The following is a 15,000-nucleotide window of genomic DNA, read 5'->3' as shown; positions in this document are numbered from 1 at the left end:
GAATTTTTGAAAAGTAAAAGTTTTGCATTATGTAGCTTGTTATTATCTTTAAGTGAACATTTTTCTGGTTGAAATACACCGAAAAATGGCGACACAGTAGTCAAAAAATCGTAAAAAATAGGGATTTTTATAAAGAAAATAGCACCTTTTTGATATAAATAATATTTGGTGTTAACATGGTCTGATTTGACTTTTTTCTTCTACGGAAGGAAGAGCAAGCCTTCTTCTATCATACTCTCAATTTTGGTCAACTTGCGCCGCAGGGTCTCGGAGGAGATAGTGTTAGTTGAAGGCTACCAAACCTGCCATGCGCAGACAACTTCAGCTTTAAATATAGAGAGATTAAAATGAGGTAAATTATTATTTTATTTTCATTTTGTATTTTAACTAAATTTCTACTTAGGTTTTAAAATTACTATATTTTATTTTTTTTTATATTTCTTATTTAACAGATACAATGACTAACAGAAGTTTCCGGCATGAATTTATGGCAGTCCATGAAGCTAAAATTACCAAAGGGCGTATGAGCAACATGTTCAGCGATTCCGTTGAACAATGTGCAGAGAAATGTTATAAATCAAAGGATTGTAGATCCTTTGTACACATGATATGGAAATCTGAATGTGGTCTTTACAGATGCAACACACGTGAAGAAATATTGCGCACTCGCTCAAACCATGTCTTCTATCAACGGAGAGTACAACCAAACAAAAGTGAATATAGTCCTCCTCTTCCTCTTCCTACTACTACTACTACTACAACAACTACTACTACTACTACTACTACTACTACTACTACTGCTGCTGCTGCTGCTGCTACTGCTGCTACTGCTGCTACTGCTGCTGCTACTGCTGCTACTACTACTACTACTATTACTACTACTACTGCTGCTACTACTACTACTACTTACTACTGATGATTATTATTATTATTATTATGATGATGATGACAACGACGTTGGCAAATAACTGGGGGCGGTTCTGGACGATAAAAGCGTATGTCTATTCACGCGCAAGTCTATATATGAGACGCATTCCCCATTGAATCCAACTTCATTTTTTTTCCCGCCAAGATTAATGTCGCGTGGGGAAAATTCTATGTGCAAGAGATGACGTCACCCTTCCTGCGCATACGCGAAAGCTTTCGCACCGGTATACCACATCAGTTCCTGGATGGTACGGCTAGAGTACAGGGGTGTAGCGCGTGCGTATCGGATTTTTTTACATATCGCTACCTCAATAACAGTACTATCTGTAAATTCTTCAGGTTCATCTGTTCTCCAATAATGACTTTTGTCTGTGGTTAATTTGGTATACAATACTCCAAATTTTCAAAACTTTGATCATCATCGTTATCATGTCATCCTTATAAGCGATCATCTATGCTCTTTTGTCGCAAAATACGCAGAATTCCACCAGTTTAAGTTTATCATAACAATCACGGAGTAACTCGAATTTTTTGTAGGCGTAGGAGTGGCTCTGTGATACGTAGCTTGCTTATGAACTACATAGTTCCGGGTTCAGTCCCACTGCGTGGTACCTTGGGCGTGTGTCTTCTACTATGGCCTCGTGCCAACCAGAGCCTTGTGAGTGGATTTGGTAGACGGAAACTGAAAGAAGCCCGTCGTATATATATATATATGTATATATATATATATACATATGTATATATGTATGTGTGTATATGTCTTTGTGTCTGTGTTTGTCCCCCACCCCAACATCTCTTGGCAACCGATGCTGGTGTGTTTACGTCCCCGTAACTTAGCGGTTCGGCAAAAAAGAAACCGATAGAATAAGTACTAGGCTTACAAAGAATAAGTCTTGGAGTCGATTTGCTCGACTAAAGGCACTGCTCCAGCATGGCCACAGTCACATGACCGAAACAAGTAAAAGAATAAAAGAGTAGAGAGAGTAATGGTTGCCAATATGACAAAATTTAGCGAGAGGAAAAACCTTTGTATAGTAAGTAATAGCTCATTTAGTCGAAAAACTAAAGTTGGTTTATTCTATCGAATGTTTTCAAATGATTCATGTCCAAACGAAACTGCACATACTCCTCACCCTTTTGTCGTATAACACATGGGGAAGAGGTTGTCCAGAATAGTTCTGATACTATATGCACGGGTAGTGTTGGTTCGATTGCCTTACTGAAGATATGATTGGGTTTCTAATAAATATTTGCTATTTGTCGGCTTTGTTGTAATGTCTTACTGAACCATATATTTTCACTTATTTATTAACAATTATATTTTATTACATTTCTACAGAGTGTTGTCCTGTGAGTGTCATCCATGGCGTGAGTCTTCCGAAACCTAAGATGTTCTCTGAACGAGTTTTGTCGTTCATAGATTGTCTGTCTATTTGTTATAATGATTCCTGGTGCAACACTGTCAACTACAACATAAGATCACAGGCATGCCTCACGACTAATTATACAAGTTTTAATGCCAGTGTTCTCATTAGCGTATCTGACTGGAAATACGTTGAATTCGTAAAGTGTAAGTGGATATTTATTTTTGCTGTTCAACTGTGGGTGCTATTTCGGCTTCCGCAAATATGGCTGGGTGGTAAGTTATGTCATTCGAGTATGCATCAGCGTGTGTAAGTTATGCATTTCTAGTATTTGCTCGAAGAAAATGATTTTCAAACAACGTGTCTGTTGGACAGAAAAAAAAACAACAAAAAACAAAAAGCGAATGGCCGTTTCGAAAAAGCGAAAGCATTAAAAGTGAGACAAAATTAAGTTTCAATCACAATAAAATAAATTAAAAAGTAATGTATTTTCAAGCAATAATCTGGCATCATGCCGCAACTAGTTTACAAACCAATGAAAGATCATCTTGTCATCAACCAGTCAGCATAGAGTTAATGACCAAACGTTTGTGATGTTACGCGCTGTGTTTGTATATATGCGTTATATGATAGGTCGAGAAAAACAAAGGTATTTATGAGCAGCATTTTGGCATTGCATACTTTAAAAACGTGTAAGGGCAACATATGTAAGATAAAGCGTATTCTAATCTGATGGTGTATGTTCCGAAATGCTAAACTTAGTTTGACAACTTAAAATAACGGTGATTTCGATAAATTGTATAGTTATCGATCAAAAGGACTAACTGAGAATAAAAGTCAACCTACAGTGGACTTATCCTGAAAGATTGATAAACCTTGGTCCACTGAGCAATATCATTTCAAGCAGATTGAGAAATGTATAAAGAAGGCAGGTGGGGACCTCATGAGATTTTGCCGAGAAAAAAAGCAGTGCATTCAACAAGATAATCCATGAAAAAAAATTCTACTTCAGCATCCCTACTCACTAGATTCTTTCATTCTCACTTAGAGTTTCAAGTATAGGAGTGGCAGTGTGGCAAGTAGCTTGCTTACGAGCCACATAGTTCCAGGTTCAGTCCCACTGCGTGGCACCTTGGGCAACTGTCTTCTACTATAGCCTCGGGCCGACCAAAGCCTTGTGAGTGGATTTGGTAGACGGAAACTGAAAGAATCCCGTCGTATATATATATGTATGTGTGTGTATATGTTTGTGTGTCTGTGTTTGTCCCCCTACCACATCGCTTGACAACCGATGCTGGTGTGTTTACGTCCCCGTAACTTAGCAGTTCGGCAAAAGAGACGGATAAAATAAGTACTAGGCTTACAAAGAGTAAGTCCTGGGGTCGATTTGCTCGACTAAAGGCGGTGCTCAGGCATGGCTATAGTCAAATGACTGAAACAAGTAAAAAAGTAAAAGAGTATTCAGGTTATTTGAGCACTTTCCCAGCGGAAAAACATTCAGAAGAAGTCACGAAATTGAAGCAGCGCTCCAAATATTTTTCTCAACAGAATTCTGATTATACGTTACCCGAAGAACTATAAGCCCGATTCCGAGCTGGGTAAATTTAATAGCTAAAAATGGCGATGCAGTCATGAATGAATAAATATATATATTTACGATATGGATCATAATAATTTCAGTACACAAAAAGCAACATTACATTTCCTTACACCTGAAGTATAGGATAGAAATAGATATAATGGGTAGAACGAAGGTAACAGTCGTTTGAGAAATCTATCAAAATATGAAGTATCGAGTCTATGAATATATATATATATATAAATTAAAATAATGAGGGTAGGAATTTTGCAAGTATTAATAATGAAATCATGATATGTAGGTAATCGTTTTATTTTGTAAATTTTCAGTTGCCTTGCTTATTTTTTACATTTTGGCGTTTGTATGTAGTTGTGTGTCTGTTTGCCCCCACCATCACCACCACCACCACCACCACCGATGTTGGTGTGTTTACGTCCTCGTAACTAAGCGGTTCGGCAAAAGCGAACGATAAATAACTACTAAGCTTACAAGCAATAAGTCCTGGGGTCGTTCTGTTCGACTAAAGGCGGTGCTCCAGCATGGCCGCAGTCAAGTAACTGAAACAAATAAAAAAATAAAAGAATGTGTGCGTGTGTGTGTCTAACTGTATAAATAAATATGTATGTTTTACTGATTTGTTGTAGATCTTCCGTTCAAAACATATGAAATCAAAGATGGGCATCTGGGAGTTGTAAACTGTCATCCTGGTAATTTCCCTTTGTACAACAACGGTAAATATTGTTTCTTCGTCATATACATCTGCAGACTGTTCTTTTTTTTCAATATATTTGTAACTAGCAGTATCGCCCGGCGTTGCTCAGGTTTGTAAGGGAAATAACTATAAAGCATTTTTAGAGAGTGATAGCCAAAAAATAGCAAAAAAATGGAAAAAAATGATGGTAAATTTTTTTTTGAGATTTAAAAAAGGTGGAGTTGCGTCCCCTAGACAGTTTGTGGTTCGTGTTTCTGATTCTCGACCCCATGTCGAATTTATCGATTTTTTCAGAACTGGGGGAACTTTTCAAAATTTTCGCTGCGTTAGTTTTGAATTATGACATTGGGCTATGTGTGTGTCAAGTTTCATCAGAATCGGTTGAAAGCCGTGGTCAGGGTGAGGGTACAAGCAAACAGACACACAGAAACACGCACAGACAAACTGCCGTTTATATAGAGAGAGATATTGGGTTGTCCGGAAAGTTCGTGCCGATCTTTAGTAGCTTACCTTTCGACTTATTTTAAAACATGGTTGAGTCTATAAAATAGGATTTGACTACACCTCCATTTAGAACACAGTTTAAGCTATCTTTTCGTGGAAGAAGGTTTATGTTCCTATAACCTGTGTTAATTCTGTAACCCTTTAAAATGGAAGGTAAGAAAGTTCATTTTCGGCACTTGATGATTTGGGAACCAGACAAAAATTGCTGCAGCTCGGCTGGGATGTGTTACCCTGCCCTGCATATTCGCCAGATATTGCTCCTTCGGATTTCCACTTATTCAGGTCTCTGCAGAATAGTCTTAATGGTAAAAATTTCAATTCTTTGGATGACGTAAAAAGATACCTTGATGAATTGTTTGCCATGAAACCACCTCAATTCTGGGAAGAGGGTATTTTCTAGTTAAAGGAAAGATGGAGACACATTGTGCAACAAAATGATTCATATTTGGTTGATTAAAAATGTAATGGCAAGTATTTATTGACCTTTTTCTTTCCTTTAAAAATCGGCACGAACTTTCCGGACAACCCAATAGATTTATAGTTGCATATTTATTTATTTATTTTACATTGCAATCGGTGCAATATCGGATACGTGTTTCAGATATCCAACTGGTGGTTCGCCGTTTCACTGTAATCTGTTGAAACCGAAGCACGATTCATATCATAACCACCACCAACACCGCCAAGACCCAACAACAACGATAAAAAGAAAATGGTATCGAATGGGGCGATGCATACCCTGCGTGCACACAAGGATAAAATCAAATCTAATTCAATAAATATTGTATATTCTCAGACGAGTTCATATTGCAACAAAATTACATCAGGAGTTATTTCCCCTCCTTATCGTTTATGCAAATGTAACAATAAATATGTCATTATATATATATATATATATATATATATATATATATATAGTTAATCCAGACATGAAGAAAGAGAAAACACAACAGCACGAGGACGTGGGAACAAGTATAGTGTTATTGGACGCTCAGGAAAGGAAAGAAAGAAGGAAGACTTAACGTTTCGAGCGGAGCTCTTCGTCAGAAACATAGGAAAAGGAAGGATCCAAGGAAGGGAAGACGGAGAAAGAAAATCGCGATCCATCCGCCAGTTTTGAAGAGAAACCAAAGTTTATTGACCGCCGAGCCACTCACTCAATGGGTGTTTCTGCTAAATTTGGTGAAAATCCATTCGCCCATTTTCCAGTAATTTTGCAAACACAGAAAAGCAGGCATAAACGAGTGACTACAATGACACTGCTTCGCTTACGAGCGGATGATTAACAACAACAACAACAACAACAACAGCAAAAACAAAAACAAGAGCAAATAACTCCACCTCTTCTAGGATCTCAAATTCTTCGTATTGGATCATCTTCCATTACGAGATATGCAGCATATAAACTTATATATCACCGTGATCACCGTGACCGACCAGGCTATCAGATGTTGCTACACATCGCTGGTCACAATGCGCTTCGCATTGTTTTAGCCTTCAAATGACGCCACCCCGCCGGCTAAGCGAGCAGGCCAACAGAAGAAAGAGTGAGAGAAAGTTGTGGTGAAAGAGTACAGTAGGGACCGCCACTCCACCCCCTGCCGGAGCCTTGTGGAGCTTTAGTGTTTTCGCTCAATAAACACTCACAATGCCTGGTCTGGGATCGAAACCGCGATCCTACTACTTCGAGTTAGCTGCCCTAACCACTGGGCCATTGCACCTCCACATAAACTTATATATATGAATGTATATATACATATACACGTATGTGTGTGTGAGAGTGTGTGTGTATGTGTGTGTGAGTGACTGTGTGACTGTATACACACACACATATACGTACATAACTGTATATGCTCATACATATGTGTGTGTTTTATGCGTCTGTATGTAGATATGTATATATCTCTATGCACGTATGCATGTATGTATTTATCCATGCGCTTATATATGCATATACGCATGCAATACATATGTATACTGACGTTCATGTGGGTGCAGCAATGTATAACATTGCATATGTGGACAGATTTACCTGCTGATCTTTATGAATGTTTTACATTCTTCCACATTGCCTCAGATAGAGTTTAGTTGCAATATGTTGCACTATGTTCTATTTTGTTTCGTGAAGCCCGGCTTCACAAAGCAAAATAGATTTGTATTGAGGCAGTTAGTCACGTACACAAGGATTCTAGAAGTTAGTGGTAGAAACTTAAATGTGGATGTGGTTATTTGTAGTTTTACCCATCAGTTAAGCACAGTTATTTTTACTTTTCTCTAACCTCTATCGATATATACTTTTCTTTTCTACTCTAGGCACATGGCCCGAAATTTGGGGGAGGGGACCAGTCGATAAGATCGACCCCAGTACGCAACTGGTACTTGATTTATCGACCCGGAAAGGATGAAAGGCAAAGTCGACCTCGGCGGAATTTGAACTCAGAACGTAGCGGCAGACGAAATACCGCTAAGCATTTCGCCCAGCGTGCTAACGTTTCTGCCACCTCGCCGCCTTCCGCTATCGATATATCAACATTTGATGAACAATTGAACTCAACTAGTGTTCGTATTTTCTGTCCTGCTGTCTCTGATCCTATTATCTGTTCTGTTGGGCTTGCTGTTTTTAGTATAGTCCTAACAGGGACATTGTACAATTATTCTTTCGAATTTTATGCGCTTGCGCACTCATTCACATCATTGCAGCTACTTCGCATATTTGTCTCTTCTGGAATGTCATTTCAACGGATTTCGCTATACAAATTTCTCTATTCGTTTGGCCGGATCCCCATTATTATCTCCCTTTCATTCAGCCTCTTCAAGCTGAATTGTGAGAATCGTTGTTTGAGGGCGTATCCTGCCTCCAAACATACTTTGAGAGTCGCGTTATTCTAAATTAAATTGTTCCTGTTGAAGAATAACTTTGTGAAATATTTTTGGAGTAATTTTTCAACAACTGTGAGAAGCTGTGTTCCAGTTTCAAATGAAGGCCGGGAGTACCATGTGGCCTAAGGAGTTTTTTGCTGTGTGTTGAACTGTTGCCCTTTTCTATTTGAACTGTTTGCCCTTTATTGAACTGTTTGATTGTTCTTTTCTGCTTCCTTTTTGTTGGAACTTTCTTTCTCTTTCTTTTTCTCTCTAATTATTTGAATTTTATGAACTGTCTTTGGACTTTTCCTTTAATTAAACATGGCAAAGAACAATGAAAAAATGGTTGGAAGAATTTGAAAAGAAGACAGTGGTGTTGAAGACTTACTCCAAGTCCCTCGACATCATCGCCGTCTTCGAAAAAAAATTTGATAGAGAAAGAGGTGGAAAAATATATGCCAAATATTAAATATATTTCTCGAGGGGCCAAATATGCAGCAGTGTGGTTGCTATTTGATACCCCTGAAGAGGTTCGCAAATTCGCGAGCCAGCCTTTGGAGGGAAGAGAAATTTTATTTCTTCCCACTTATTGTGGGAAGAAGTTGACGAGGGCTTTAGTCTGTGGTTTACCACCCGGAATTGAGCCTTAGTGGATAGAGGATACTATCCGCCTGGGGCTGGGTGGCAGCATTTCCAAGCTCCTAAATGTGAAAATGTTGCCTGCGGCTGATGGGGTTGAGTCAAAAGCTGTTTTGACCCTGTGGACCCAATCAGCCAAGAATCTGGTTATGCCAGATTTTTTGAAAATGGCCGGGTGCAGGTACCCGGTGATTCTTGAGGGACGTCCCCCAGGTGTCATCGGTGTCTGGAGCCTGGCCACATCAATAGGAACTGCCCCCAGGACCAGAGTAGGGTCCCGGAGCAGTTAATTGTGGAAGAGCCCCCTCCCCTTCCCCCCGGAAGGAGAGGTGGAGGCTGGGGAGGAGGCAGAGACCTCCCCCGTAAAAATGGAAAGAAAAAGAAGAAGGGGAGCAACAATGGTTGCTCTCCGATGGATCCTAAGGTTGCAGGAGGGAGCGAAGTTCCTCCGCTTAAGGCGAAGGAGCCAACCCTTCCCTCCTCAAAGACAAAAAAGAAGAAAAAATAATGGGACAGTGCCGGCTGAATCCGGAACCATTTGGTTGGAAAGCAAGCGTTTCAACACACAACCGCGCCTACGCCTATATATATATATTTTAACAGAATTTCTTCTTATGTTTTAAGATTGCTTCTATTGTGTTTTTTTATTTTTTACTTCTTATTCAACAGATACAGCGAATGAAGATAGATTATTTTTGAACTTTATCAAAGTCAATAACGCTACAATTTCGGGACAGCATCTGCGCGTGATGCATAACATTTCTCTTGAAGTATGTGAAGAGGATTGTTACAAGGAAGACAAATGCAGATGCTTTACATTCCAGGAATCGAGCTATCGATGCACACATTATGCCCACAACACACAACAAGCAAGACTGTATAACTCTAACGAAGATTTCTATCAGCAGAGAATGCAAAATCAAAACAGTAAATATCCTCTTCCTCCACTTTCTACTACTACTACTACTACTACTACTACTACTACTACTACTACTACTAATAATAATAATAATAATAATAATAATAATAATAATAATAATAATAATAATAATAATATTATTATTATTATTATTATTATTATTATTATTATTATTATTATTATTATTATTATGTTTTTTCCTTCTTTCTTCAAATATTCTTCCGTTTGTCACCGCCGAGTGTTTTCTGTACACCTAGGGCAGAGAAGCTCATTGTATGCATTCCCAGGTTACACACGCAAATTCACAGGTAAAATATGTATTTAAAAATTAATAAATAAATAAATTCATGAATGGATGTTGTTTCCACAGCGACAATACTCTTCTCAGTACATAAGCCGTTCCAGTTAAAACGATTTTTTGCACTTCCTGTAGGGATGGTAAGCCTGGTTTCATTTTCCAATAGGTTTCAGTACCTTTTTTATTATTCCTAGAGCTCCTACAATCACTGGTACTGTAGTCGCCTTGAGATGCCACATTTTTTCATTTTATATTAGCAAGTCTTTAATTTACTGATCTTTATTATTATTATTATTATTATTATTATTATTATTATTATTATTATTATCATCATCATCATCATCATAATCATCATCATCATCATCATCATTATTATTATTATTATCATTATTATCATTATTATTATTATTATTATTATTATCATTATTATTATTATTATTATTATTATATTATTATTATTATTATTATTATTATTATTATTATTATTATATGACTTTTGCTTTACATTTGTACAAGTTGGCTCCAAGTCTCTCCCAGAGACCTCAAGAGACAACAAGCTGGAAGTTCATGTTGGTGTTATGCCTAGGGTACCATATATTTGGTTTTGTACATAGTATTGTTCTAGAGGATGTTTCAGAAAGCATAAGAAAATTATGTTTGTTTTAAAACTTGAGATTGCATAGAAAGTATTTTGAGTAGGATATGAGCAGTTCCCATGAGCACTATCTTTTGAATTTCTGCCATTTTGGGGGTTTCCTGGTATCTGAGCTAGGTAGCAATCAGCCCCTTTTGCTATCATTCCTAGGGCACCTATGACAACAGGTATTGTTTTAGTCTTCAGCTTCCACATTTTGCTAATTTCTATTTCAAGATCTTTATATTTGCTCAGTTGTTGGTAGGTCTTGACAGATACGTTTATATCGATTGGGACAGTCATATCAATGAGGAAGCGTGATTTTTGTCTGAAGTCTTTCAATATGATGTCTAGCCTATTCACATCTATCTTTCTGTCAGTTTGATTGGTGAAGTTCCAGAGGAGTGAGATGTGATTATTTTCAATCACTGGAGGTGGTTTGCGTTCCCTCCAGTTTTTATCGTGGGGCAAGTCCAGGCTTTTGCAAATTACCCATTGAATATATTGTGCAGCTCTATCATGCCTGTTGAGGTACTCTGTAGGCACAAGAAGACTGCACATGGAGAAATCATGATCAATGGTTTCATTTTGTTGTTGACATACACGATATGTTATTATTATTATCATTATTATTATTATTATTATTATTATTATTATTATTATTATTATTATTATTATTATTATGTTTTTTCCTTCTTTCTTCAAATTTTCTTTCGTTTCTCGCCGAGTGTTTTCCATACACCTAGGGCAGAGAAGCTCATTCTATGCATTCCCAGATTACACGCGCAAATTCACAGGTAAAATATGTATTTAAAAATTAATAAATAAATAAATTCATGAATGGATATTGTTTTCACAGCAGTAATGCTCTTCTCAGTGCATGAGCCGTCCAGTTAAAACGATTTTTGCACTTCCTGTGGGGATAGTAAGCCTGGAATCATTTTCAAATAGGTTTCAGTACCTTTTTTATCATTCCTAGAGATCTTACAATCACTGGTACTGTAGACGCCTTGAGATGCCACATTTTTTCAATTTCTATTAGCAAGTCTTTATATTTACTAATCTTGTCAAATTTTTATTGTGATCGCAAGGAATACTCATGTCAATTAATAAACACATCCTTTTTGTTTGATCTTTTAGAATAATATCCGGTTTATTAACTTTTATAGTTTTGTCGGTCTGCACGGGGAAGTCCCATAGAATCGACACATTTTCTCCCTAAAGTCACAGCTTCAGGATGGTGTTTAAACCATTAGTCAGCGGTTTTGATTTTATAATGCCGACATATTGTCCAATGTAAATACTGGCCGACTCTGTCATGTCTTGCTTTATATTCTGCAGGTGCTAAGACTCTACACCTTGAGATTAGGTGGTCTATTTTTTCAATCTCATCGTTACAGAATTAGCATTTTGGGTCAGCTCCATTATTTATCACATTGCTTTGGGAGTTCGGGTTAATAAGCTTTGGTCTTGAGCAGCTAATATGAAACCTTCACTCTCTGCTTTTAGCCCTGAGCTTCGTAACCATTGGTGCGTGTGTTTCTGGTCGACATCAGCTTGTTTGCTACGGGCCACATACTTGCAATGCAGAGGTTTCTGTTCCCATCTGCTAGCTAATTTTACATGTGCTTTTGTCTTTGCAATTAATTTTATTTTCTTTGCAGCAACAGTTGGCGCATTTCCTTCAGCATGATCAATCTGGTGGGTATCTAAGAGATCAGCAGCGAATTTTTTGCTCTCTTTGAAAATAGAGTGAAGTTTTTTCGGTCTTTCATGTTTTTCAACAAGTTTTAGCATCCAATCGTTGGTTGCTTCAAGGTATTTGGCCAGTCCGATTGTGGTGGTTTTGTATGTAAGTTGAAGCTGGATCAAACGTCGACCTCCCTGAGCTCTGGGAAGGTAAAGGCGATCCACGTCTGCCTTTGGATGGTGCATCCAGTAGCTTGCGGATTTTTCTGTCAATTTTCATTATTTCACTGGTATTCCAGTTAAGCACATTGAAGCTATAAAGAACAACTGGGACTGCTAAGGAATTTATGACTAACACCTTATTATATGCATTCAGCTCAGACTTCAAGACTGCTCGAACTCTTCTATAACATCCCTTCCTAACCTTCTCTTTTATGCTTGCATGCTGGATACCAGAGCCTTCATTTATTCCTAGGTATTTATAGGTTTGTTCCTGCTCAAGTTCCTTTATTACTGTTTCGACATCTAATTCGATTGAACTAGACTCTACCAATTTCCCTTTCTTAAAAGTGGCTTTGGCACACTTTTCAAGGCCAAACTCCATCCCGATATCATCACTGAATCCTTTCACAGTATGTAATAATCCTTCGAGCTCTTCATCATCTTTGCCATATAGTTTTAAATCATCCATATAAAATAGATGGCTTATTTTCCTGTTGTCAATTTTATAGCCATATCCTGTTCTATTCAGTTCACTTGAGAGTGGTATTAGTGCTATACCGAAAATTAGTGGTGTAAGTGAGTCACCTTGGAAAATTCCACAGTTTATGCTAATGTTGTTTGAGCACAATACTCCATTAGAATGATATAATTGGAGATTCGTGTTCCATAGTGACATATACTTTAAAAAATCTGAAATCACAGGAGAAATTTTGAAAATATCCAGCGATTTCAGAATCCACGAATGTGGTATGCTGTCAAAGGCTTTTTTATAATCAATCCATGAAGAGCTGAGATTTCTGCGCTTGTTATGGCAGTTCTCAAGGATCATGCGATTAATTAGGAGCTGATCTTTGCATCCGTATGAGCCTCGTCTGCATCCTTTTTGTTCAGTGGGAAAGAGGTTATTCTCTTCCATAAACGTATATGTTTTCTCTACTAGAATATATGTCAAAATCTTATAGGTAGTAGATAAACATGTTATAGGCCGGTAGTTTTTTGGGTCTTTCGTTTTGTTATTTTTGGGGAGGAGGTAAGTAATACCATTTGCCATCCAATGGGGTGTTTTTTCCGGGTCTTTCATAATACTATTAAATAGTATTACTAACATTTTGTGTGCGGACGAGAATGATGAGAGCCAGAAATTTGGTACTCTATCAATACCAGGGGATTTCCACTTATGAGCCTTCGTTAGTGCCCTCCTTAGGTCGGCGATTGAGATGTCTTCCCATACTTGTTCTTGTAGATTTTTGTAGTCATCCTGGGTGCGTTTGATCCAGTCTGCATTTTCATTGTATGGTTTCTCATCACTCCAGATCCCCTTCCAGAAGTTTTCAACTTCTTCCATGAGGGGTTATTATTATTATTATTATTAGTAGTAGTAGTAGTAGTAGTAGTAGTAGTAGTAGTAGTAGTAATAGTAGTAGTAGTAGTAGTAGTAGTAGTAGTAGTAGTAGTAGTAGTTTTATTATTTCTAGTTTTGGTACAAGGCCTTGAAAATTTTGAGGGAAGAGGGCTAGTCGATTATAGCGACCCCAGTGCATAACTGGTACTTATTTCATCGATCTCGAAAAGATGAAAGGCAAAGTCGACCTCGGCAGAATTTGAACTCAGAATGTAAAGACAGACAAAATACCTATTTCTTTACTACCCACAAGGGATTAAAAACACAGAGAGGACAAACATGGACAGACAAACGGATTAAGTCAATTATATCGACCGCAGTGCGTAACTGGTACTTATTTAATCGACCCCGAAAGGATGAAAGGCAAAGTCGACCTCGGGGGAATTTGAACTCAGAACGTAGCGGCAGACGAAATACCGTTAAACATTTCGGCCGGCGTGCTAACGTTTCTGCCAGCTCACCACCTAATAATAATAATAATAATAATAATAATAATAATAATAATAATAATAATAATAATAATAATAATAATAATAATAATAATAATAATAATAATAATAATAATGATAATAATAATAATAGACATGACAGAGTTGGTCAATATCTACACTGGCTAATAAGTCGGCATTATAATATCAAAACTGCCGACAAGTGGTATAATCACCACCCTGAGGCTGTAACTAAAGGAGAAAATGTAACCATTCTGTGGGACTTTCCAGTACATACAGACCGAACCATCAAGGCCAATAAACCAGATATTGTTGTGAAAGACCAAAACAATAAAGTTTGCTTATTGATCGACATGAGCATCCCCTGTGATCATAATATCTCAGCGAAAGAGTTTGACAAGCTCAGAAAATATAAAGACCTACTCATTGAAATTGAGAAAATGTGGCATCTCAAGGCGGTTACAATACCAGTGATCGTAGGAGCACTAGGAATAATCATGAAGGGAACCGAAAATTATATGAGAATGATCCCTGGCTTACCATCCCTGCAAGAAGTGCAAAAGATTGTCTTAACTGGTACATCACATGTATTGAGAAGAGCATTGTCGATGTGAGAATTGTTGCTGCTCATGTATTTTAATTTAACTTAAAAAAAAAATTTTTTAAATGAATGAACGAACTATTGAGTTTGGTTTGATGGCCTACCAATGTATACTATGAGTTTGTTTGCCCTAGGAGTCGGGAAGACACTCGGCAAGAAACGGAAGCAAATTTGAAAGAAGAAAAAAAAAGTAATAATA

At 37.5% G+C, this 15,000-nt stretch overlaps 1 protein-coding gene across 1 annotated transcript in view; it reads left to right on the top strand.

Moving 5' to 3' along the window:
- The window catches only part of LOC118766780, a 41,328-nt gene that overhangs the window by 10,678 nt on the left and 15,650 nt on the right, over window positions 1–15,000 (top strand). Inside the window, exons 4-6 of the mRNA XM_036510499.1 lie at window positions 453–713; window positions 2,267–2,566; window positions 4,515–4,601. Of these exons, the coding sequence (XP_036366392.1) occupies window positions 453–713; window positions 2,267–2,566; window positions 4,515–4,601 (648 nt within the window). The remainder of the gene's footprint in view (window positions 1–452; window positions 714–2,266; window positions 2,567–4,514; window positions 4,602–15,000) is intronic.

Source organism: Octopus sinensis, linkage group LG17 (genome assembly GCF_006345805.1).
Source record: "Octopus sinensis linkage group LG17, ASM634580v1, whole genome shotgun sequence".
In the NCBI taxonomy this organism is placed as follows: domain Eukaryota; kingdom Metazoa; phylum Mollusca; class Cephalopoda; order Octopoda; family Octopodidae; genus Octopus; species Octopus sinensis.
Note: the sequence above shows the minus strand (reverse complement) of the source record. Positions and strands in the feature narration are given on the sequence as shown.